General features: G+C 40.7%; 1 protein-coding gene across 3 annotated transcripts in view; it reads left to right on the top strand.

Moving 5' to 3' along the window:
• Sel1l (SEL1L adaptor subunit of SYVN1 ubiquitin ligase) overlaps window positions 1-19,981 on the top strand; it is a 47,785-nt gene extending 27,804 nt beyond the window's left edge. For 2 of the 3 annotated variants that reach the window (XM_070028444.1, XM_070028428.1), the window contains 9 exons: window positions 1,690-1,767; window positions 2,794-2,856; window positions 4,887-4,974; window positions 5,612-5,760; window positions 6,980-7,145; window positions 7,595-7,669; window positions 8,547-8,719; window positions 11,206-11,334; window positions 15,801-19,981. In XM_070028444.1, the coding sequence (XP_069884545.1) occupies window positions 1,690-1,767; window positions 2,794-2,856; window positions 4,887-4,974; window positions 5,612-5,760; window positions 6,980-7,145; window positions 7,595-7,669; window positions 8,547-8,719; window positions 11,206-11,334; window positions 15,801-16,010 (1,131 nt within the window). In that variant the 3' untranslated portion in view covers window positions 16,011-19,981. The remainder of the gene's footprint in view (window positions 1-1,689; window positions 1,768-2,793; window positions 2,857-4,886; window positions 4,975-5,611; window positions 5,761-6,979; window positions 7,146-7,594; window positions 7,670-8,546; window positions 8,720-11,205; window positions 11,335-15,800) is intronic. The other variant, XM_070028435.1, reaches the window with a different exon arrangement.
• The last annotated feature ends 3,023 nt before the right edge of the window (window positions 19,982-23,004 follow it).

Genomic DNA, 23,004 nt, shown 5'->3' on the forward strand with positions numbered 1-23,004 from the left:
GAATCTACTGTATAGGTATTATAACCCTGTCTTAAGAGAAATGCTAGTCTGAAGCATTTTCTTGGACAAACGTAACAGCACTTGTTCCAGTATCTTAATCCTTTGTTGAAATTAGCTATTGCTATCTGTGCTCCTACTTTGTGAGTATTGCATGCAGTAGTGAGGAATGACATTCTGTGATGTAGTGTCTTGTTAAAACAACTCTGTTTTTTCTTGAAGAAAAGAAGTTGGTTGAAATGTATCTACAGATTTCTTAAAGATCTTAAATATAACAGCTCTGATCCACCTGTCAGTGCAGTTCTTTTCTCATGGAAGAAAATATTTACATCTAAAGATTTAGTAGCTCTCATTGTGGAAGAATCTCAAAACTTTCTCTTTTACTACTTTAAAAACTGATGCAGTGGAAACTCATGGTATTTTCATGTGTAACTAAGTGCCAACGTAAGAAAGTTCAGAATGAAACATATTACAAACATTTTTACAGATGAAAATCTCATCAGTATTTATCAAATGATCACAACTAGCTAATTGGAACCTGGTAATCTTACATTAAACATTATAACTATATAAAATGATATTCCCAGGGCTGAGAAGGGGCTTAGTGGTAGAGTGCTTGCCTAGCATACTTTTGAAGCCCTAGGTTCGATTCCTTAGTACCACATAAACAGAAAAAGCTAGAAGTGGCACTGTGGCTCAAGTGGCAGAGTGCTAGGCTTGAGCAAAAGAAGCTCAGGGACAGCACCCAGGCCCTGAGTTCCAGCCCCAGGACTGGCGAAAAAGGAAATACAATGACATTCCCTCACTTATGTCAGCATACTTGAAAACTTCTTGAGCCATGCGCCAGTGGCTCACACCTGTAATCCTAGCTACTCAGGGGGCTGAGATCTTAGGATAATGGTTCGAAGCCAACCCAGGCAAAAAAGTCTGTGAGTCTCTTATCTCCAATAAATTACTCAAAAAAAAGCTAGAAGTAGTGCTGTGGCTCAAAGGGTAGAGTGCTAGCTTTGAACATAAAGAGGCTCAGAGACAGCACCCAGTTCCTGAGTTAAAGTCTCAGGACCAGCAAAAGACAAAAAAGTTTTTCACTGCAGCTCTTTTGACTTTTTCCCTAAATTACTAATTAACTCTTGTCTCTATCACAACTCTGCTTATTATTTCTTTAATATGTACGTGGATAAAAAAAATAATAGCATTAGCATTCTCTTTTCCTTGCTTCTTGCCCCTTTGTCATATAGTTGTCTTGACTTGAAGCTCACCATTTCCTTTATCTTGAGGAAGCCATGGTGGAAGAAAAAGTGTAATATGAATCTGCCAACCCTGTCCTTGTCCCTGTTTAGTCAGCCACTCCTCTGATCCCAAATGAGTTGTCACCCATTTGGCTACCCAGGGATATTAGGAAGATGATTTATTTAGAACTGGAAATTTCTTCTTTTGAGATAAATCTGTGAACTGACATTCACTTTTACAAATAGATCATAAATTTAATACAACATCAAACACATAAAAATATTTTAAATTTTTGCCTCTTACGAGTTTGCTTTTACTTCTAAAATGTCTTGCGGACTATTGTAGCCTTGTAGATGGATTTTATGAAACTTAATAAAACCCCAAATGAGATGAAACTGACTGAAGAGCCGTGTAATTAGCAAGAGGGTTACAGCTTTCAATGAAGTGGGATCTCTTTTCCAGATGTATTCGGAAGGAAGTGATATTGTTCCTCAGAGTAATGAGACAGCTCTTCACTACTTTAAGAAAGCTGCTGACATGGTAAGACTTCATGACTCAATTACTGACATGTGAGCCACAATGCTGATACTTAAACAGTAAATTTATTGTGTTAGAGGATTAATTATAACTAACCCATGCCATAAATTATCAAAAGTATGTCTGTAACTATGGTTCCTGCAAATGTGTTGCTTAGACAAAGGTTTCTCAATATAAAGCAATTCCTTTTTGAGGAACTAGATTGTTGAATACTAACTGTATTTAAATGTATTTGAAACCAGGGAAATATTGTTTTTTAGCTACAAAACGTAATAGTTATATAATCTACCTTATTTGTACTGCAGTTGTAAAAAGCTTACATAATCTAGTTCTTTCAGTAATCCTAATAACACAATTTAGGCTTTCTTAGGCCTAGAAAATCTGCCTATGGATACCTATGCCCCACTGTGTGTACTTAACCTCTTTGCCAACTACTGTATTACTATACTTTCAAATGCACTTGAGTGCTTCCCAGAGGAATTCTGTGACACTTTTTTTAAGATGTCTTCTATCCTTCTAGGTTGGGCGAATTCTAGATTTTTCTCTTTTGAGTTTCAAGACATTGATTACCTTTGTTCCATGATGCTCTGCTAAGTCTTAAGTATGTCTTTGCACCTGATAACAGTCTGCTGTTAGCACATGACTGTTGACTCTACCCCATGATGTATTCATTCTCTACTGGGGCAGGGGTTGCCAAGAAAACGCTACCAAAAAAGTATAACTTGCTTTTAATTTTCATGCAATACGTTAGCCATGTTTTGTATCACAAATTTGTGGTACAGACAAAGTAAGTCACCAAAATTAGTCCTTAAGTGCATTTACTCTTTGCTCTTGAAAACAAAGTAGTAACAGTCCCCACATGTCTAAAAGTCAGATTGTTTAGGCTAAGGAGGAGGAAGTTTTGTTTTGAATGAAAACTATTAAGATATGTTTTGAATATGCTTGCAAATGATTTCTTTCACAGTCATTTATTCTCGCCTTTTTGTAGTGGAATCCTTTTTACTCTTGTCTGATTTCTCTGGTTCACAGGGCAACCCAGTTGGACAGAGTGGGCTAGGAATGGCCTACCTCTACGGGAGAGGAGTTCAAGTTGTAAGTGTGCAGTCTAGCATTCTGACTTTTTGTAAGCAGTCAGTTGATGAGGGATGAAATTTCTCCTTAACCAGTTTCCAGTCAGCCCAGGTGAGGCTGTTCCATTGTAACCAAAGTTGAGCTTTCTCCTCTGGCCTCTGAGTTACCTTGTACGCCACAACCCCGTCTCAGCTGTCATCTTAAAACAGCTCCGGCTCTGCCACCTTCTGAATGGGTGACACTGTTTTTCATTCTTCCGTGTTTGCGCTCTACCCTCCTTTCTTGTTCCCATTTTTCAATGTTTAAAAAGCTCCCTTGCCTTATTATTTACTTGCGTATTTATATTTCTTGGCAATACTAAGGTGTGAACTCAGGGCCTTGCTCTTGGGACACACCTCTGGCCTTCTTGACTTTAGGTTATAGGACCTCACTTTTTGCCCAAGCAAAAACCTATACCTCCCACATAGCTGGGATCACAGGAGTGAAGTACCATGCTCAAGTTATTTGTTGAGATGTCAAATCGTGATCCTCTTGATCTCTACCACACAACTCATTAGAATTATAGGCATGAGCCACTGGGCCTGGCCTACTCTTGCCTACTTCTTTACTCAAGCCTAACAAAATGCTCAAGTCTCCCATTTAGATGAAAAGCTTTCTATCCTGCCCTTTATTCCTTTGAACTACCTACCACCTGTCTTATCTATAGCTCTTCAGTTTAAAGCCAAGTGTGAACAGGCTTTCCCAAGCCAAGGCTTGCTATTCATTCTTCTTGGTGGTCAGCCTGCTGCCTCATACAATTATACTGTCTTTGACCAGATCACCAGAGGCTCCCTTATGTCAGTCCAGCTGATGTTTTCTGGTTCTACTTCGTTTGAATCTCTCTTCCTTGGGTTCTGTGACTGCAAGCTATCTTTATTTTCTTTGGCCACTAGATCTTATTCTCTGCTACCTCCTGTGGGGAGATATCCCTGATTCATGATGCTGGTTTGTAGGATCTCTTCGAGCAAGATATTTATTTGAGCATGAAATTAAGAGCTAGATTGAAAAGTTTAATCTATAGTTATCCTCTAACACAAAAGACATTAATTTGGCCTCCTTTGATTCCTTCTAGTCATTTTAAGATACTAAAGTTCAGAGTCATATTTATTTTAATTTTATCCTTTCTCTGGGGATACACATGACATTTAAAATCTAGTAACCATGATATCTGATAAAGAACACAAAGAAGAAACAGATAAGGAAAGATTCATTTGCCTTTTTTTGGGGGGAAGGGGGGTCATGGGGCCTGAACTCTGGGCCTGGATGCTGACATTCAGCTCAAGGCTAGCGCTCTACCACTTGAGACACAGCGCCACTTCTAGCTTTTTCTGTTTATGTGGTACTGAGGAATCGAACCCAGGGCCTTATTGCGTGCAAGGCAAGCACTCTACCACTGAGCCACCTTCCCAGTCCATCATTTGCCTTTTTGTTGTTGGTGGTAGTAGTCATGAGGCTTGAACTCAGCACCTGGGTGCTCTCCCTAAGCTCTTTGGCTCAAGGCTAGCACTCTACCACCTTGAGCAACAGTGCCACTTGGGTTTTTGAGTGCTTAATTGAAGATAAGAATCTCACAGGGATGTTCTGTCCAGGCTGGCTTTGAACCATGATCCTCAGATCTCAGCCTTCTAAATAATTACGATTATAGGTTTGAGCCAACGGTGCCTGGCTCATTTTCCTTTCTTAATATTAGAAAAAGAAAATTTTAAAAAGGTTAGTAGAAAGAACAATTATTTCAGATCTGGTAGTCTAGTAGTATTTATGCTTTCTGAGATGAACATACAGATTTTACACAAAAACTCAGTATTTGTTTTTCTTCAAAATCTTACATACTAATCCTGACCTGAAGTACATTAACAGATATGTATTTCATAAATAAAAAGTCCAGGGAGTCCTTTTAATGACTTATCAGGAATATTTTATGTATGTTTTGTTCATTCTTTGAATGAATGAATCTCCTGACTTTATATCTCAGCCTTTTGAGCTTTTATATCATTTTGACATGTTTTTTACAGAACTATGATCTGGCACTAAAGTATTTTCAGAAAGCTGCTGAACAAGGCTGGGTGGATGGGCAGCTACAGCTTGGTTCCATGTACTATAGTAAGTAACCATGTAATCATCATGTAATTAATGATAGATACAGGAATATCTGTTTTCCACTAGGTGGCACTATGATGTGAAAACAGGAACTATCCAGTTCTGCCTGATGAATGTGCTCCTAATTTCAGTTATTTGTGCATTATTTATTTATTTATTTATTTATGGTCGGTCGTGGGGCTTGAACTCTGGGCCTGAGTGCTGTCCCTCAGCTCTTCAGCTCAAGGCTAGCTCTCTACCACTTGAGCTACAGCACCACTTCTGGTTTTCTGGTGGTTTATTGGAGATAAGAGTTTCACAGACTTTTCTTGCCCGGGCTGGCTTTGAACCACAATCCTCAGATCTCAGCCTCCTGAGTAGCTAGGATTACAGGCATGAGCCACCAGCACCAACTTGCATTTTATTTTTCATTATAAACTACCTAGTTCTATATCTTTATCAAATTCACATAGTTCACTAAGTAAGACTTTCATTAGAACTTTGTTCCTTATATACATGGCTTCTCTAAGCCAGCTGTAAAACATTGATCAAGACACACTGTATTCCTAATGTGCTTTTTTGAATGACAAACTCCTTCATACAACTATTTGAAGATAATAAAACTTTAAAAAAATAATAATGTGATTTTGTTTTCTTATAGATGGCATTGGAGTCAAGAGAGATTATAAACAAGCCCTGAAGTATTTTAATTTAGCCTCTCAAGGAGGGCACATCCTGGCTTTCTATAATCTAGCACAGATGCATGCCAGTGGGACGGGGGTCATGAGATCCTGTCACACTGCGGTGGAGGTAAGGCCTCTCCCACCTACTTAGTCAGGAAATGGGTTTGCCTGCCCTTTTCATTTTGGTTTTCTTTACATGCTGTCCTCTCCTCTATAGCAGAAAAAGGCTGAGCTTACTGGAATTAGTATAGTGAGGAAAGAATCTGGGAGTCTGTGTTTATTTTGTCTTTCCCTATTCAAATCAGTAGAAGAACACCTGTTGGTGTCTGCTGAGACAGGACCTGATTCATAGTCAGCATTAAAAAAAAGAAAATGTGGCCGGGCGCTGGTGGCTCACGCCTGTAATCCTAGCTACTCAGGAGGCTGAGATCTGAGGATCGCGGTTCAAAGCCAGCCCGGGCAGGAGAGACTGTGAGACTCCTATCTCCAATAAACCACCAGAAAACCGGAAGTGGTGCTGTAGCTCAAGTGGTAGAGCGCTCGCCTTGAGCTGAAGAGCTGAGGGACAGCGCCCAAGCCCAGAGTTCAAGCCCCACAACCGACAAAAAAAAAAAAAAAGAAAATGTGGGCTTAGTGGTAGAGTGTTTGGCTACCATGCATGAAGCCCTGGGTTTGATTCCTCAGTACCACATACACAAAAAAAGCCAGAAGTGGTGCTGTGGCTCAAGTGGTAAAGAAGCCCACAGACAGTGCCCAGGCCCTGAATTCAAGACCCAGGACTGGCGAAAGGAAGGAAGGAGGGCTGGCCATATATTTCAATTGGAAACATTACTCTTTGGCTGTCCTCTTTAAAATTGAAAAGATTTATTTTAGCACCTTCAGAGGGTGAAATCCATTGCAGAGGGTATGGTGTCCCAAAGCAGTTCATATCACAGTACACAGGACACAGTACAGAAAAAAGAGAGGAGCCCATGACAAGACAAGAGCCCCCAAAGATGCACTCATAGCAACCTACTTCCTCTGACTAGGACCCACCTCCTAAAATATCCACAGCCCCTTAAAACAGTGCCCCTGGCTGGTGACCACATGTAAAACACATGAGCCTGTGGGAACATTGCATATTCAAACCATAGTAGTTGGGTAATAGGACTGGTACTGGAGCTTCAACTCAGGGCCTTGTGTTCACTTGGCTTGCTTATGGCTGGTGCTCTACCACTTGAGCCACATCTCTAGCCAACTTTTTCAGAGCAAACAAAAAGCAAGCTGCTAGAGATTCATAGGGCAAACCTAATAACCACCAAGATTTTAGCCAAGATGCAACAGTTTTTTTGTTTTTCTCTCTGCAGTTGTTTAAGAACGTATGTGAACGAGGCCGTTGGTCTGAGAGGCTTATGACTGCCTATAACAGCTACAAAGACGGTGACTATAATTCTGCAGTGACACAGTACCTCCTGCTGGCTGAACAAGGCTATGAAGTGGCCCAGAGCAATGCAGCCTTTATTCTCGACCAGAGTAAGGCTCATTTAGTCCTGCCATAGTTTATTTACTTCTGCATTCAATAAATACATTACTCAAAATAGATTAAATACAAAACAATCATTTTCCAACACCAGATCTGAAGAAGTGTTCAGTGATTAGTTTCATTAGTTCTGTGGATAAAGCACATTTCAGGAAATGGCACCATCCTAAATCCAATGTTTGAATTCAGTACTTTTTTTCTAGTACCTATTTAATTTCAGTACTTGTTTTTCTGGGGAGCTTTACAATTGTTCCATGATTGCCAATCAATCAACCCAGGATATTGTAGTTGCTAGGCAAGCACTCTTCCACTAAGCTACATCTCCAGCCCCTCAGTGCTTGTTTAATATTAGTGTTATGCTCCACATATCCACCTTAACCCTGAAAGTCTAATCCCTCTCCTTAAATGTCCAGTTTGTTTTTGTTTTTTGTTTTTTTTATAGGAGAAGCAACCATTGTAGGTGAAAATGAAACTTACCCCAGAGCTTTGTTACACTGGAACAGGGCTGCTTCACAAGGTGAGTATTAATCGGGGATAAGAGCCTCACCCAGTAAACTCTTTATATTAATTTTTATCTCTGATGAATGTTAAATTGTTATCATTTATCTTAAAATTGATCAGAGATATTAACTATTGTTTAACTTGTATCGTGATCAGTATTGACTCTCAAAGTGGTAGTTTTCATACCCAGGTTTCTCCATTGCATTCCAAAGTCTTTGTAAGGACATGTGATTATACTGTGGTTCACTGGTTTCTAGTAAAAAAGCCAGCTTACTGTATAAAATGAGAACTGAATAGAGCATGTAATAGAGTCCTGAAACCTAAAAAGACTTAGATTTCCAAACTGCTTTTTGTGGTAAATATTTCTTTCACATACATATTCCTCTCAATGTTGTGTGTCTAGGTCTTCTCCAGATCTAACTAGGGAACTGATATTTAAGCTGTAAATAACATTATAAAATGGAACATGGTTGTTTTTACTTGCTGAATGATACAAGACATTCTGCAGGGCTGGGAAGGTGGCTCAGTGGTAGAGCACTTGCCTTGCATGCCTGAGGCCCTGGGTTCGATTCCCCAGCACCACATTAAGCAAAAAGAAAAAAAAAGCCGGAAGTGGCGCTGTGGCTCAAGTGGTAGAGTGCTAGCCTTGGGCTGAAGAGCTGAGGGACAGCGCCCAGGCCCTGAGTTCAGGCCCCACGACCGGACAAAAAAAAAGACATTCTGCAAAGGAGATATGTGTCTCATTTAAACTTTTACCAACTTTATAAAGTTTGTGTGCTACAAATTAAGATCATTTGTATTATATAAGCATGTTAATGGAGGAAAAATGGTTGTTTGGTCTGTTTTAAGCACACTTTATTTATTGGCAATTTTGCATTTAACTTTTGCTAAAGGCTATACTGTGGCTCGAATTAAACTTGGAGACTACCATTTCTATGGATTTGGCACTGATGTAGATTATGAGACCGCATTTATTCATTATCGTCTTGCTTCTGAGCAACAACACAGCGCACAAGCTATGTTTAATCTGGGATATATGCATGAGAAAGGTCTAGGCATTAAGCAGGTGAGTTGGGATTTAAAGCAGATGTTTTAATAATATGGTTGGGGGAAATGCCTGTATGTATAAAAAAAATGGACTTTCTTTAGAATTTCATCAATTTGAAGCCAATAAGGTGTATAATAGTGATTTCTAACTTCAAAAAACTCACCTTCTATCCCTCATGTTCCATCATATATGCAATATTGATATCCACAATATTCCATTAAGAATATTAAGCTAAAGACAGATTAATAAGTCAGAAATACTATTTCTGTTATAGCTCATTATTTAAGAAAGTATCCATCTTTAGCCAAATTCTGATGTTTCTAAATCATTTTTAAATGAAAGATATTTTCTCTTTTTTTTTTTTTTTCTTTTGCCAGTCCTGGGGCTTGAACTCAGGGCCTGGGCACTGTCCATCAGCTTCTTTTGCTCAAGACTAGAACTCTACCACTTGAGCCACAGAGCCACTTCCGGCTTTTTCTGATTATGAGGTACTAAGGAATTGAACCCAGGGCTTCGTGCATGCTAGGCAAGCACTGTATCACTAAGCCACATTCCCAGCCCTATGTTTGTTTTTTGCGTTATTACTCTAGCTAGGAATTCCAGTACTATGTTGAAGAGGAAAAGAGATAGACAAGGTATTTAATTGAAAATTTTATCTTCTCTTTTTCTCCTAAAATTTATGTTTTAGCCACTGCTGCCAAGTGTTGCCATGTATATAGATTACATACATTAGTACATAGTGGTTTTTTTGTTTTTGTTTTTTTGTCAGTTGTGGGACTTGAACTCAGTGTCTGGGCGCTATCTCTAGGCCTCTTTGTGTTCAAGGCTAGCGCTCTACCATTGAGCCACAGGGACACTTCTGGTTTTTTCAAGTGGTTAATTGGAGATAAGAGTCTTATAGGGACTTTTCTGCCCAGACTGGCTTCAACTGTGTTCCTCAGATCTCAGCTTCCTGAGTAGCTAGGATTACAGGTGTGAGTCACTCGCGCCTGACATAGTTTTTTAATATACAGAATAAATACACATATAACATATTTGCAGTATTGGGGTTTGAACTTAGGGTCTTGTACTTGCTCAGTGAGGTTAGTTTTCATTCTGTTAAAAGAAAAAAAAACCAACTGGAAACCAAGACTGGCAAGATCACTAGTGCCAATCACTTTGTTAGTCTTTAGAAATGTACAGAAAGGCCGGTCGCCAGTGGCTCATGCCTGTAATCTTAGCACTCAGGAGGCCGAGATCTGAGGATCATGGATCAAAGCCAAGCCTGGGCAGGAAAGTCCATGAGATGCTTATCTCCAATTAACCACCAGAAAACCGGAAGTGGCACTGTAGTAGAACTCTAGCCTTGAGCTGAAGAGCGCAGGGACAGCGCCCAGGCCCAGAGTTCAAGCCCCCACAACCTACCAAAAAAAAAAAAAGAAATGTATAGAAAATCTTTACAAGGTTTGTTTAGTCACAGGGACACTTTGTTGACCTAATGTGCTCTCAGGGATTGAGAGAAAGTTGTTTATTATTTTTTTAATATTTTTTTATTGTGAGAATACCGTACAGAGGAGTTACAATTACATGGGCAAAATAACGAGTACATTTCTTTTTTGAGGGGGGGGTCCGGTCGTGGGGCCTGAAATCTGGGCCTGGGCGCTGTCCCTCAGCTCTTCAGCTCAAGGCTAGCGCTCTACCACTTGAGCCACAGCTCCACTTCCAGCTTTTTTCTTTTTGCTTATGTGGTGCTAAGGAATCAAACCCAGGGCCTCATGCATGCAAGGCAAGTGCTCTACCACTGAGCCACCTTCCCAGCCTACGAGTACATTTCTTATCAAGCATTGTTGCCTCCTTGCTGTTTCCCCTTCCCATCCTGTTTCATTTTTTAATATATATTTTATTTTTGTAAAGTATGTATAAACTTTTATTTTTTAAGATTAGGATAATATCAAGAACATCACTACAATTAAACACTTACATGTAGTTTATCAAATCTCTGGAGCTGCAGACTCAGTACATTCAGCCTTGGCAAGATCTCTATCATGTGACATACTTAGTTAAATCTTTCCATTACCAGTCCAGTCAGTCCAAGACTTGTTTCCTGTCCTGTATGTACAGCAGTCTCTCTACTTTGCAAAAGGAAATACTCCTCACCTACCCTGCTCCTTCCTCTAGTCTCAGCAATGCAAAAACCTTAGGAGTCACCACAGAAAGACACCCTGAAGCACTGGTTTTAAGAAGGAAAAATTAAGCTTGGAATTTCGAATTCACCCTTGAAAGTCTCTTGTTATGGGTAGATGCGTGGCTGTATCCAGGACATCTGCACAGCAAGTACGACACTGCACTGGTGAAAATGACCTGAGTTTTCTAGTTTTCTTAGATATCCAAGTTAAAGCAAGGAAAATTCACCTTAAAATGAAAACTTGAAAAGTAAAGCAGATTTCTCCTCATGTATAAACTGAGAAAGTATTTTTATCTACATTGGCAAGAAATGAATTTTGCTTTGTTTATCTGTATTGTAGGATATTCACCTTGCAAAACGCTTTTATGACATGGCAGCGGAAGCCAGCCCGGATGCACAAGTTCCTGTCTTCCTAGCTCTGTGCAAATTGGGCATTGTCTATTTCTTGCAGTATATACGGGAAACAAATGTAAGTGGTCTGTGCCTCTTTTGTAATGAAAATATAATTTATAATGCCTTCCTAGGCCTAGACATTTGTATTTTAAAACTGAGGGACACAGGAAGGAATATCTGATGAGGTCTCTTCCCTTCTTCCACGTAGGGAAAAGTGAATTATAGCCATTTGAAACAGCTCCATTCAGCAAACATTAAATCAGATGAATGTCTGGCCAGAACTAGCACCTTAAAAAAGCAAAAAAGAAAGGAAGAACCTGAGAACTTGCCCAGGCCATTGCCCTGGGTTCTTCTGATAATGAAGTATAAGTTAAAAATGCCACCAGAGGGCTGGGAAGGTGGCTCAGTGGTAGAGCGCTTGCCTTGCATGCTCGAGGCCCTGGGTTCGATTCCTCAGTACCACCTAAGCAAAAAGAAAAAAGCCGGAAGTAGCGCTGTGACTCAAGAGGTAGAGCGCTAGCCTTGAGCTGAAGAGCTGAGGGACAGCGCCCAGGCCCAGAGTTCAGGCCCCATGATCGGACCCAAAAAAAAAAAAAATGCCACCAGAATTTTCTTCCTTAAAAATAGCCTTGAGTATGGGGCTGGGAAGGTGGCTTAATGATAGAGTGCTTGCCTTGCATGCATGAGGCCCTGGGTTCGATTCCTCAGCACCATGTGGTATAAGCAGAAAAAAAAAAAAAAAAAAGCCAGAAGTGGCGCTGAGGCTCAAGTGGTAGAGCTCTAGTCTTGAGCTGAAGAGCTGAGGGCCAGCGCCCAGGCCCAGAGTTCAGTTCCCGCCCACCCCCCCACCACCACCACCACCCCCAAAAAAATAGCCTGAGTTAAGTAGATAAGCTACTAGTAAAACCTGGATAAGAGATGAATTACCCAACCCCTTTATAACTGCCAACTCTTGTTCATAAGACGTGTGCACTTAGGGGGTTTGGGATTCTGTCAGTTCTGCATTTGTTCCCAGTACCCACAGTCCCTGTAATGAATTAATCAGTGCAGCATTTCACACTGGAATCCCCTGCAGTGCTCAAAGCCCTGGTTAAAAACAATGGTCCTGCTGGGCACTGGTGGCTCATGCCTGTAATACTAACTACTCAGGCAGCTGAGATCTGAGATTCGCAGTTCAAAGCCAGCCCAGGCAGGAAAGTCCATGAGACTCTTATCTCCAGTAAACCACTAAAAAACTGGAAGTGGCACTGTGGCTCAAGTGGTAGAGCGCTAGCCTTGAGCTGAAGAGTGCAGGGACAGCGCCCAAGCCCAGAGTTCAAGCCCCACGACCAACAACAACAACAACAAAAAAAATGGTCCCTTCACTTCACCTCCGTAAAGATCATAAAAGGATGACATTTCACACTTTAGCATTAGATTCAGAGTCAGGCTTTCCCTCATATATGGCAGATATAAACGTAGTCCCTGCTGTTCCAGTACCCAGAGACTGACTTCTCCCTTGGTCACCTTTGCCCCTGCTCCCCAGGCCCAGGCATGTTGGAATGTGTTTTCCCAGTTGCTTTCATTTGTATAATGTCAGTTGCTCTAAGTCCTTGCTGGCATGAGCCAGGGTGTGCTCTACTCTCTGCCAGTTGGAACAATCTCATTCCTTTAATTAAATAGCTAATGGTGTGGTAGGCTCTCTGATTTTCTCTCAGGATTACTTTGGGGTTCCGGTCGTGGGGCCTGAACTCTGAGCCTGGGCGCTGTCCCTCAGCTCTTCAGCTCAAGGCTAGCACTCTACCACTTGAGCCATAGCGCCACTTCCGGATTTTTTTTTTCTTTTTGCTTATGTGGTGCTGAGGAATCGAACCCAGGGCCTCAGGCATGCAAGGCAAGCGCTCTACCACTGAGCCACCTTCCCAGCCCTCTCTCAGGATTACTTTGGACTCTGGTCTCCGAACACTGATTGTGGTCTAGGATATGATGTTGCCATACACCATACTAAATATATCTTTGCAGTTCTTATAAGGAAATACAAAAAAGGTAATAAGGTATTCATAATACTAACGTAGTCCAGCTCTTTTCAAAAGTATAATATTGTCTTTTTATTTTTTTATTGTCGGTCAAGGGGCTTGAACTCTGGGCCTGGGCTCTGACCCTCAGCTCTTCAGCTCAAGGCTAGCACTCTACCACTTGAGCCACAATGCCACTTCCAGTTTTCTGAGTGGTTTATTGGAGTTAAGAGTCTCACGGCCTTTCCTGCCTGGTCTGGCTTTGAACCATGATCCTCAGATCTCATTCTCCTGAGTAGCTAGGATGACAGGCGTGAGCCACCAGCACCCAGCAGTATTGTCTTTTTTTGGGAGGGGGGGAGGTCCGGTTGTGGGGCCTGAACTCTGGGCCTGGGCGCTGTCCCTCAGCTCTTCAGCTCAAGGCTAGCGCTCTACCACTTGAGCCACAGTGCCACTTCCAACTTTTTTCTTTTTGCTTATGTGGTGCTGAGGAATCGAACCCAGGGCCTCATGCATGCAAGGCAAGTGCTCTACCACTGAGCCACCTTCCCAGCCTGTCATCTTTTTTTTAAGTCAAATAGTTCAGCAAAATAAAACACCAAGAAGCTAATTCTCAAAAGGAGTAGGGTGATGGGATCATGGGGGAAAGAGTAGACGAATGAAGAGGAAGAAGGGAGAGAGAATGCAGACAAGAGTCCAAGGTCTGTCCTATAAAATTAAGCAGAATGAGGGAAGAGGTGAGTTGGGAGGGATAGGTAAGAATGTGGAAAGAGCCAGGTGCCAGTGGCTCACGCCTGTAATCCTAGCTACTCAAGAGGCTGAGATCTGAGGATCAAGGTTCAAAGCCAAACTGGGCAGGAAAGTCCATGAGACTCTTATCTCCATTTAACCACCAGAAAACCATAAGTGGCACTGTGGCTCAAGTGGTAGAGTGCTTGCCTTAAACTGAAGAGCTGAGGGACAGTGCCCAGGCCTAGAATTCAAGCCCCACGACCAACAATAACCAAAAAAAAAAAAAAAAAAAAACTTTGAAAGGGGTGAGATTGATCAGTATATATTAATTCATAACTGCTTTATTAACTGGCATCTCCTTTATACAACTACTTAAAGATTTTTTTATAAAAAAGAAAAGAAAGTCAGACAGAGCCTATACCTATTATCCTAACACTTAGGAGGCTAACATCTAAGGATTACAGTTTGAAGCCAGTCCCCCAGCCAAGGCAGAAAAGTCTGTGAGGTTCTTATTTCCAGGTAGGCACCACAGAAGCTAGAAATGGAGCTGTGTCAAGTATTAGAGTCCTAGCTGTGAGGACAAAACCTCAAGGACAGCACAGGAAAAAAAAAGCCTTAACAGTAAAAAAACACCTACCCAGATACACACACACACACACATACACACACACACACACACACACACACATACACACACACACACACACACACACACACACACACGAACAGTATGTTTTACAGTAAAAAAACACCTACCCAGATACACACACACACACACACACACAAAAGAACAGTATGTTTTAGTAATTTTTATCCAGAAAAATTTAGAATCTATACCTACAAATGTATGAGTGCCTCTAAGTATTTTAAATAAAGGACTAAATCATCCCATATTTGCTCATTTAGGGGTAAAAGTCAGAAAATATCAGGAATAACTTCTCATAAATGATAAGATCTCATAGACTAAGAACATAATTCAAATTCTAAATAAAAATTCATATGTTATAGCATTTTAGCTAAAACCTAACTGAAAAGCGGTGTTATTCAGCTTTCAAGCATTTAAATGCCTTCAGTCTTTACTTAGATGAGAGAAGCGGAGACCGAGCCTGGCTGTCTTGCAGAATAGATCTTTTGAGCTTTTTCAGGCAGGTTACAGGAGTGGCAGGATTTTGATTTTTTTCCCCTTGTTTCTTTTATTGTCCCAGTGTTTCCAGTATTTTGTGTTAAAAATGGTTGAAAATTGGTACACCAACTTACTGATGAAAAGAATCTTAGAAAGCTGTACCTCAGGCAGGAATTGATAGCTCATGCCTTTGAACCTAGCTACTCAGGAAGCTGAGATCTTGCGGATTGAGGTTTGAAGCCACCCTGGGCCCAAAAGCAAGAAGTAGAACTGTGGTATAGGTATTAGCTCTAGTGCTCTTTATCACTTTATCTGTGACAAAGCTTAGGAACTGCCCAGGAACTGTGTTCAAGCCCTGGTACAGATAGATAGATAGATAGATAGATAGATAGATAGATAGATAGATAGATAGATAGATAGATAGATAGATAGATAGATAGATAGATAGATGAATAGATAGATGAATAGATAGATGAATAGATGGAAAGAAAATAGTGTCTCAATTCCTGATTCATGTTATTGTGAGCTTCAGTTGAAGGCTATTATATCCTAACACACACACACAAAACATTTCAAACAATTCCAAAAAGCAATCTCTTTGAATTCTGTATTTGTCTCTGACTTGTGTTATAACTTACATAGTTCATTGCCTAACATTGGAGTGATAATTTGTTTTTCACTATTTCCATGAAGATTCGAGATATGTTCACCCAACTGGATATGGACCAGCTTTTGGGACCTGAATGGGACCTTTACCTCATGACCATCATTGCACTGCTGTTGGGAACAGTCATAGCTTACAGGCAAAGGCAGCACCAAGACATGCCTATGCCCAGGCCCCCCGGGCCACGGCCAGCTCCACCCCAACAGGAGGGGCCACCAGAGCAGCAACCACCACAGTAACAGCCACCGGTGCAGCCTTGATTGGTGACTGAGAACCTTGTTTGCTGAGAACACTTGCATTTGATTCGGGACTTTGGATGGTGGCCACCTCCTGGGAGAGGCCCAGGAAGCATTGAATTCCTAAAGCTGCTTAGAATCTGATGCCTTTATTTTCAGGGATAAGTTAACTCTTACCTAACCTAGGTTGAATGTTTGTTTCAGTGCCATAAGGAATAACAACTCTTGATGGCTTTCTTCTTTCTTCCCTTACCCCTTGTCCACTTGGAAACATGGGAGACACACAAAGAGATGTCTTCTGCATCTACTATCTTTCTTGAGTCCTTTGATCATCTTCTTAGTGTCTATGAGTCCTTATATCAGCCATCTTTAAGGTCTTGTATCAACACTAAAAAGTGATCAACTTGGGAAAAACTCAGTTGCAAATTTCACCTTAAACATGTCTAAAAGTCAAAAGTAGATCTTACCTGTTAAATTATAACTACAACAAAAACGATCTCCAAAGTGTTCTGGAACTAACAATAACAAGACATCCAAATGCAAGTACACATATTCAGCGTTTTTATTTTAGTTTTAAAAGGGAAGGTTGAGTGTTGTTATTATTGGAAATTGTCACACTTCCTACCATACTTATCTCCTTCAGAGACTTCAGGCTTTTTAAAGTTCTAGGAGAACTTTATTTCTTTGTAATAGAATATAAGTAAAACTTGGTGAACTGATTCCTTGTGCTAACATGTCAATTTGCCCCACATACCAGTGTGATTTGCTTGTTTATTTTGAATATACAGGGCTTTGATCCAGAAGCCAGAGGACGGACTAAAAAGGGAAAAATTGAAAAGCAATATTGGAAGACTTTAGATATGGGGTACCAAGATCATAGACTCACTTTCCCAAAAGTTGGAGCATTTGTTCCCAGGTTTTATTTTACTTTGCATTTCTTACTGCATAAAGACCAACTCACCCTCCCTGAATTCTTCAAACATGTAAAACTCTTGCCAGCTAATGGCCGACAATAACTACCATGATAATAATGAAACTCAAAAATGAAGATGGATTCATTTCAGTGAGTGACAAGAGCTAAGTCCTGTTAGTAATATTCTGCATGCTCAGACAGCTTTTAATTTCTCACTGTTTCATAGTAACAGAAAAATCAAACACATGCTTAGCATTAATATTAGGAAACTCAAGGCTATCAGAGTTGAGAATTGCCTCTTTAAATTAAATAGATGAGATGGGAACTTCTCAACAAGAAAGAGCATTGAGAACTTCAAATGAAAGAATTAAAACTTAAATTTGTATTTCTTTTTATTCTCAAATGGGTGGTGTTCACCAGCCTTTATCTCTAGTCTGAGATGCATTAGTAAATGAGCCGACATCAGCTTGTTTATATTATTCTTTCTGCAGTTTTCCATAATCCCTAAACCTGCCAGAAAACTTGAAGAGTTTATTATTTGTAGCGTCAAAATGCTTTGGTTTTTGAAATTGGGTTGTATTTAGAACTAGATCTAACTAATCTACAATGAACATGAAGGCTTTAAATGTGAAGTTGTATACTTTTTTGTGTATTTATAGCAGAGTATTATGGGAAACCTGGTAGGCAACTTTCCTACCAGATATTTGCCTCCAGATTTGAAGAGGGGATCGTGGAGAGGACCATACCATATCTGTCAGAGGTAGGAAATGTTACCCTCAGAAGTGTAAGGTTGCGTTGAGCAGCTCTTGTAAATAGTAAGGCTTGCTTGGTCTCCGACACTTCCATTTTTGAGTGTAGGTGCCTTCATCACTGCCTGTGCTCTTCATCAGAATAAATTGAACACAGGGCAGCAGCCACACTCATTTGGAAGGTACTTTATCCATATATTTATTTAGAAGTTCAAGGAGTGGTGTGCATCTATATAATCCCAGCTATTTGGAAGGCTGAGTTGGAAGGATCATTTCAGCCTGAGTTCAAAACCAGCCTCGCAAGCAACATAATTAAACACATGTCAATAAATAAATAAAAAATAGTTGAAAACCCCTCCAAGATGACTACCAACTTCTGTTTGTTTCCTTTTTCCTCCTTCACCTGCCTAATATCTCCTTAGGCAGCATTTTTATATCAAAACATTTCCTAAAATATTGTGCTACTATGGCTGGATGTTCTTCATGAGTCACATACTCCTGTTAGTTTCCTCCTCGCTGTGTAGTTTCTATTAACACTGCAAATATCCTTTCCGTGGCTTATCTCTACCTCCTGTTTTACTCTGGGCCATTTGCTATGAGAAACTTGAATGGTCTGTTTCAGATAACTCCGGTTTTATAGTTTCTTTCAAATGCTGTCTCAAAATACTTTGCTCTCTTTTTTGTTCATAGGTCATGGTACCTAAGCCAATAGGAATTGGGTTTGGCATTTCTCCTAAAAATTATGCACAGTACTTAACCTAATCAAATGGCATCCATTTGAATAAAGTGGCAATAATTAAAGCTAGTTAATGTCAGTGACATTAAACTAACTCCGAGATTCAGGAGTTTTAATGTTAGAATTTAGACTCGCTAGACAGAGTGTGGCTTCATTTCTTCATGGTAGCTTGTCTTTCCTGAGAGTTATCGTAGTCTGTCTTTCAGCCTATGAAGGTGATGACAGTCATACTTAATTCAGCTTTGGTACTCTTGTGGGTTGAAACTTTCAGAATCTTGAGACCACCCATTTTGCTTCTGCAATGGTGGCACTTTGGAAGTTTTTACTTCTGTGTTTGAAAATTTTGTTTTCCAGGTGAGGCTTATCTTAATTTTAATAACTAGCTGACTTACTAGTTGGCACAGATGGAAGAGCAAATCAAAAGCTGCTATTTCCTCAAATTCATAATTGAACACTTAATTTGGATTCACTTTTGAATCACTAAGGTTATTCTTGAGAAATTGTTATCCTGCTACTAGAAGGTTAAATCTAGGTTTTACTACTAAACTGTTTGTCTCTGCAACATCAGGAAGCCTTAAACTTCCACAGTACTCTGCTGATGATCTTATGGTCTTAGCATTTGGTATTTTGTATGGAGGATTTTGTTTGCTTCTTCTGTTTTTCTCTCCTCTGTTCCTCCTATTTGTTCTTCAGACCAAGGTTTTGGAAGTATGCATGTAGGCCTCTAAACAAAAACCACAGTTGTTCATGTGCATAGCCTGTGTACCAATGTCTGATCTGCAACCCTTCCTTTAACGAGGTTTGGACTAAGATTTGATGTGACCATCACAACATGCTTCAGCTCATCAGCCCTTTCCCAACCAGGAGAGCAGAGCTGTGTTGGCTCCAATGACAACTGGTACTTGATTTGGATCTATCATAGATTACACAATATTATGTCTAAAAGTATGCAAGAAAAAATCAGCAAAAGAAAACTTACAACTTAATGCAAATGTTAGTCATTGCTCAGTCCCGAGAGAAAATGTATTTCTGAATACTGTATTGTCTGAAGCACTACCTGGCTTTTAATTGTTTACATGTGTAGGATTCATTGAAAAGAAGCCAAATTTCTCCATCCACTATATTTTCAGAAAATTGTAAATGACCCCAAGTAACAGTTTGTATCTAAATGTGACTGTTTATACAAGTGACGGTCTGAGTTTGTTTCGATGGAAGTGAGGACCTTGTGGTCCTATGCAGGGAGCCATCTTGTATGTATCTATTGGATTGACACATAGGCTGATGCTGTTTCCCTTTGGATTTAAAAACAAAATTATTTAAAATGTTGATATGATCCATTCATAACCACTATAAATATTTAGGAGAGGAAGTTTGAAAAGACCATCAGTTAGCATTGTGAAGGAATAATACCATAGTAGACCCTTTTGTAAATTAATTTGTATTTAATGAAATGCACTATAAAGGCTGGCAAAATGTAATATAATTGTGTAAACAAACAAATCTTGTGAATAGAAAGATGTACAGATTTGTTTTGTACTGTATCTTGAAACTTGTGAAATAAAGATCCCTCCTCTGGTGATGCTGTCTCCTGTAGTACACCATGGCCAAGCACAGTGCTGTCAGACTTCTTCCATTCTGTGAAACATTCAGGTTAAAGGCAAAAGCTCCTGGAGAACATTCATTTGGAGCAATTTGAATTCATTCACCTTTAACTCCTAAAATTCAGATGTCCCATAAGCCGAATGTTGCCCTAAAGATAACATGACTTTGCCAAGAGATGTTAACCATTTGTGAAAATTCTGATATGCTTGACCTGGCTCAGTCTGTGATACCTAGTATACATAATTCACCTTAATTTAGCCTGACTATAGTATAATTTGTATATTCATGGATTTTCTTGTAAGTTTTTAAGAAGGCTTGCAGGCATGTATCATATAGAACACAGTAAAATATTTAGAATAAGAAAAGCTAGCCAGGTGCTGGTGGTTCACTCCTGTAATCCTAGCTACTGTGATCTGAGGATCACAGTTTGAAGCCAGCCCAGGCAGAAGAGTCCCAGTGAGACTTCTCTCCAATTAAACACTCAAAAACTGGAAGTGGAGTTGTGGCTCAAAGTGGTAGAGTGCTAGCCTTGAGCAAAAGAGCTCAGGGACAGTGCCCAGGCCCTGAGTTCAAGCCCCATGACCAACAAAAAAGAAAAAAAAGTTGAGTAAAAGGGAATACGAAAACAAAAGTCATACTTAAGGTTTACATACAAAATGCAGGTTTGAGGTGGTGAGTGTACATTAACTATAGCATGTGCTCAGAACAAAAAAGAAAGTTAAAACTGAGCTGCAAATTTCACCATCAACTTCCTAGCCCCCAATTCAGTGGTAATAAAGTCAGTATGTTCTAGTTTAGAAATATCACATTCCCAGATTAAAAGTCTAGATAGTGCCATTTGTGGCAAGCAAGACCATGAATCTCAATTTTCACTTGAGGTAACACATTTCAGCTGCCCTAGATGACTTTGATTGGCCTTGGCAGAAATAGAAAGTAGGGATGTTGTATGTGAGAGCAGATACCAGCAGTTTGACCATTCTGCCAAGAATTAGGTTTGATACCCATTTGTCCTGTTCCCCATTTAGCCCCATTCTGGCATGTCCTTAAAAAACTTAAGTCCTGGGGCTTCATTTATTGTAACGGTGAGAAACTCCCTTTTAAGCTTCCTTTGTGTTACAGCTTTGAAATTTGAAATTTTAAGTCACAATATATACATGGATATGTTCAAGAAACTAGAAGTCATTTATGTAGTAAAAATAAGCAAGTAAGGGGGCTGGGAAGGTGGCTCAGTGGTAGAGTGCTTGCCTTGCATGCCTGAGGCCCTGGGTTCGATTTCTCAGCACCACATAAGCAAAAAAAAAAAGCCGGAAGTGGCACTGTGGCTCAAGTGGTAGAGCGCTAGCCTTGAGCTGAAGAGCTGAGAGACAGCACGCCCAGGCCCAGAGTTCAGGCCCCACGACCGGACCCCCAAAAAAAAAAATCAAGTAAAAAAAAATGATCTTAAGAAACTACAAGTCCAAAAGGAAGTGCTACTGTGTCATGGGCCTTGTATACTTGTATCACTTTTTTTTTTTGCCAGTCCTGGGATTTGAACTCAGGGCCTAGGTTCTACCCCTGAGCCTCTCTGTGCTCAAGGCTAGTGCTCTACCCTTGAGCCACAGCACCACTTCCAGTTTTTTCTCCTTACCTGTTACGGAAGAGTTGAACCCAGGGCTTCATGCATGCTAGGCAAGCACTGGACCCCTGAGCCACATTCACAGGCCCGCTTTCTGTCACTTCTGCATAAACAAGCTTGTAATTGTGTTGTACAGAAATTCAGTCATGAGAAACAGAGAAGCCACATTTTGAGAGGTCAGGAGTCTATTGGAGAGCCAGAAACTGCAGGTAGACTCCTGTCACAAACACCTGAAGCCCCTGGAATACACAACACTGTTAGAAAACTGAGCCATGAGAGCAGGGGAGGAAAGAAAGAACAGAAAAACAATACCAACAAACCAGATCAACTCCATTCCATTGGAGAGCTGAAGTAGGACACCAAAGTGACCAGAGGAGAACCAGGAGACTGGAGACGGTTCCAGTGGGAACTCGAGGCATGGTGGAGTTATGGTGCCTGAGCTGGTCTAGGTCTAAATAGCATCAGGGTCGGGGCAGGGCCACAGAGAGTTTGAGAGTTCATGATGCAAGACTAGCAGGGCCAGTAACCTATTGTCCAACTTCCCACTCCTGCCTCTAGGAATTCAGGCACACCTATCCCCTGGGAGGTGAAACCACCTTCCTCTTGAAGGTACCAGTTAAATCCAATTCCCTATCATCCACCACATGGCCAAGATGGCACCAGTTACTCAGTCTTCTTATTTCAATTGGATCCTAAAACATTCTACCAGACTGGTGAGTGAGTGAGTGAGAGAGAGAGAGAGAGTGTGTGTGTGTGTGTGTGTGTGTGTGTGTGTGTGTGTGTGTGTGTGTGTGTGTGTGTGTGTGTGTGTGTGTGTGTGTGTGTGTATTGATGTATTGATGCTTGCTTTTTGTGGCAGTTAATTGGAGATAAGAGTCTCAAAAACTTTTGTGCTCCTGCTGGCTTTGAACATGACCCTCCGGTAGCTAGAATTACAGGTGTGAGCCACCAACAGGGGCATGACCTAGTATTAATACTGAATTGAAGACTGAATATTAATACTGTTAGGAAAATGGAGGAGAACGGAAAAGGAATAGGCCGGATTCGATCATCAACAGACAGGTCAGGACTGTTTATTGCCAGCAAGGGGCACACACCTTCCCACTTTGTAGTGGGAAGACCCCCTACTCAGGCAGGCAAGCCCACCTAGTTGTCCAGAGTGACAGAGCCCATCGCAACAAAGTTGTTAACAAAGAAGCAACTTTATTGAGAAGGTTCCTACACAGGACTGGTCAGGGAAGCAGCACAGGCTCTGGAGCTGATACTGCATCCCCCCAGCGGCCCCAGTTCTTTGGTTTTTAAAGGCAAAATCCATGAAGTCAAGCCTGGTCATGTACAGTTGACCAATGGGATCGTAACACACACAAAGGATTGTACAGTCA

Source organism: Dipodomys merriami, unplaced genomic scaffold (assembly GCF_024711535.1).
Source record: "Dipodomys merriami isolate MVZ:Mamm:240054 unplaced genomic scaffold, mDipMer1.0.p SCAF_1, whole genome shotgun sequence".
NCBI classification, from domain to species: domain Eukaryota; kingdom Metazoa; phylum Chordata; class Mammalia; order Rodentia; family Heteromyidae; genus Dipodomys; species Dipodomys merriami.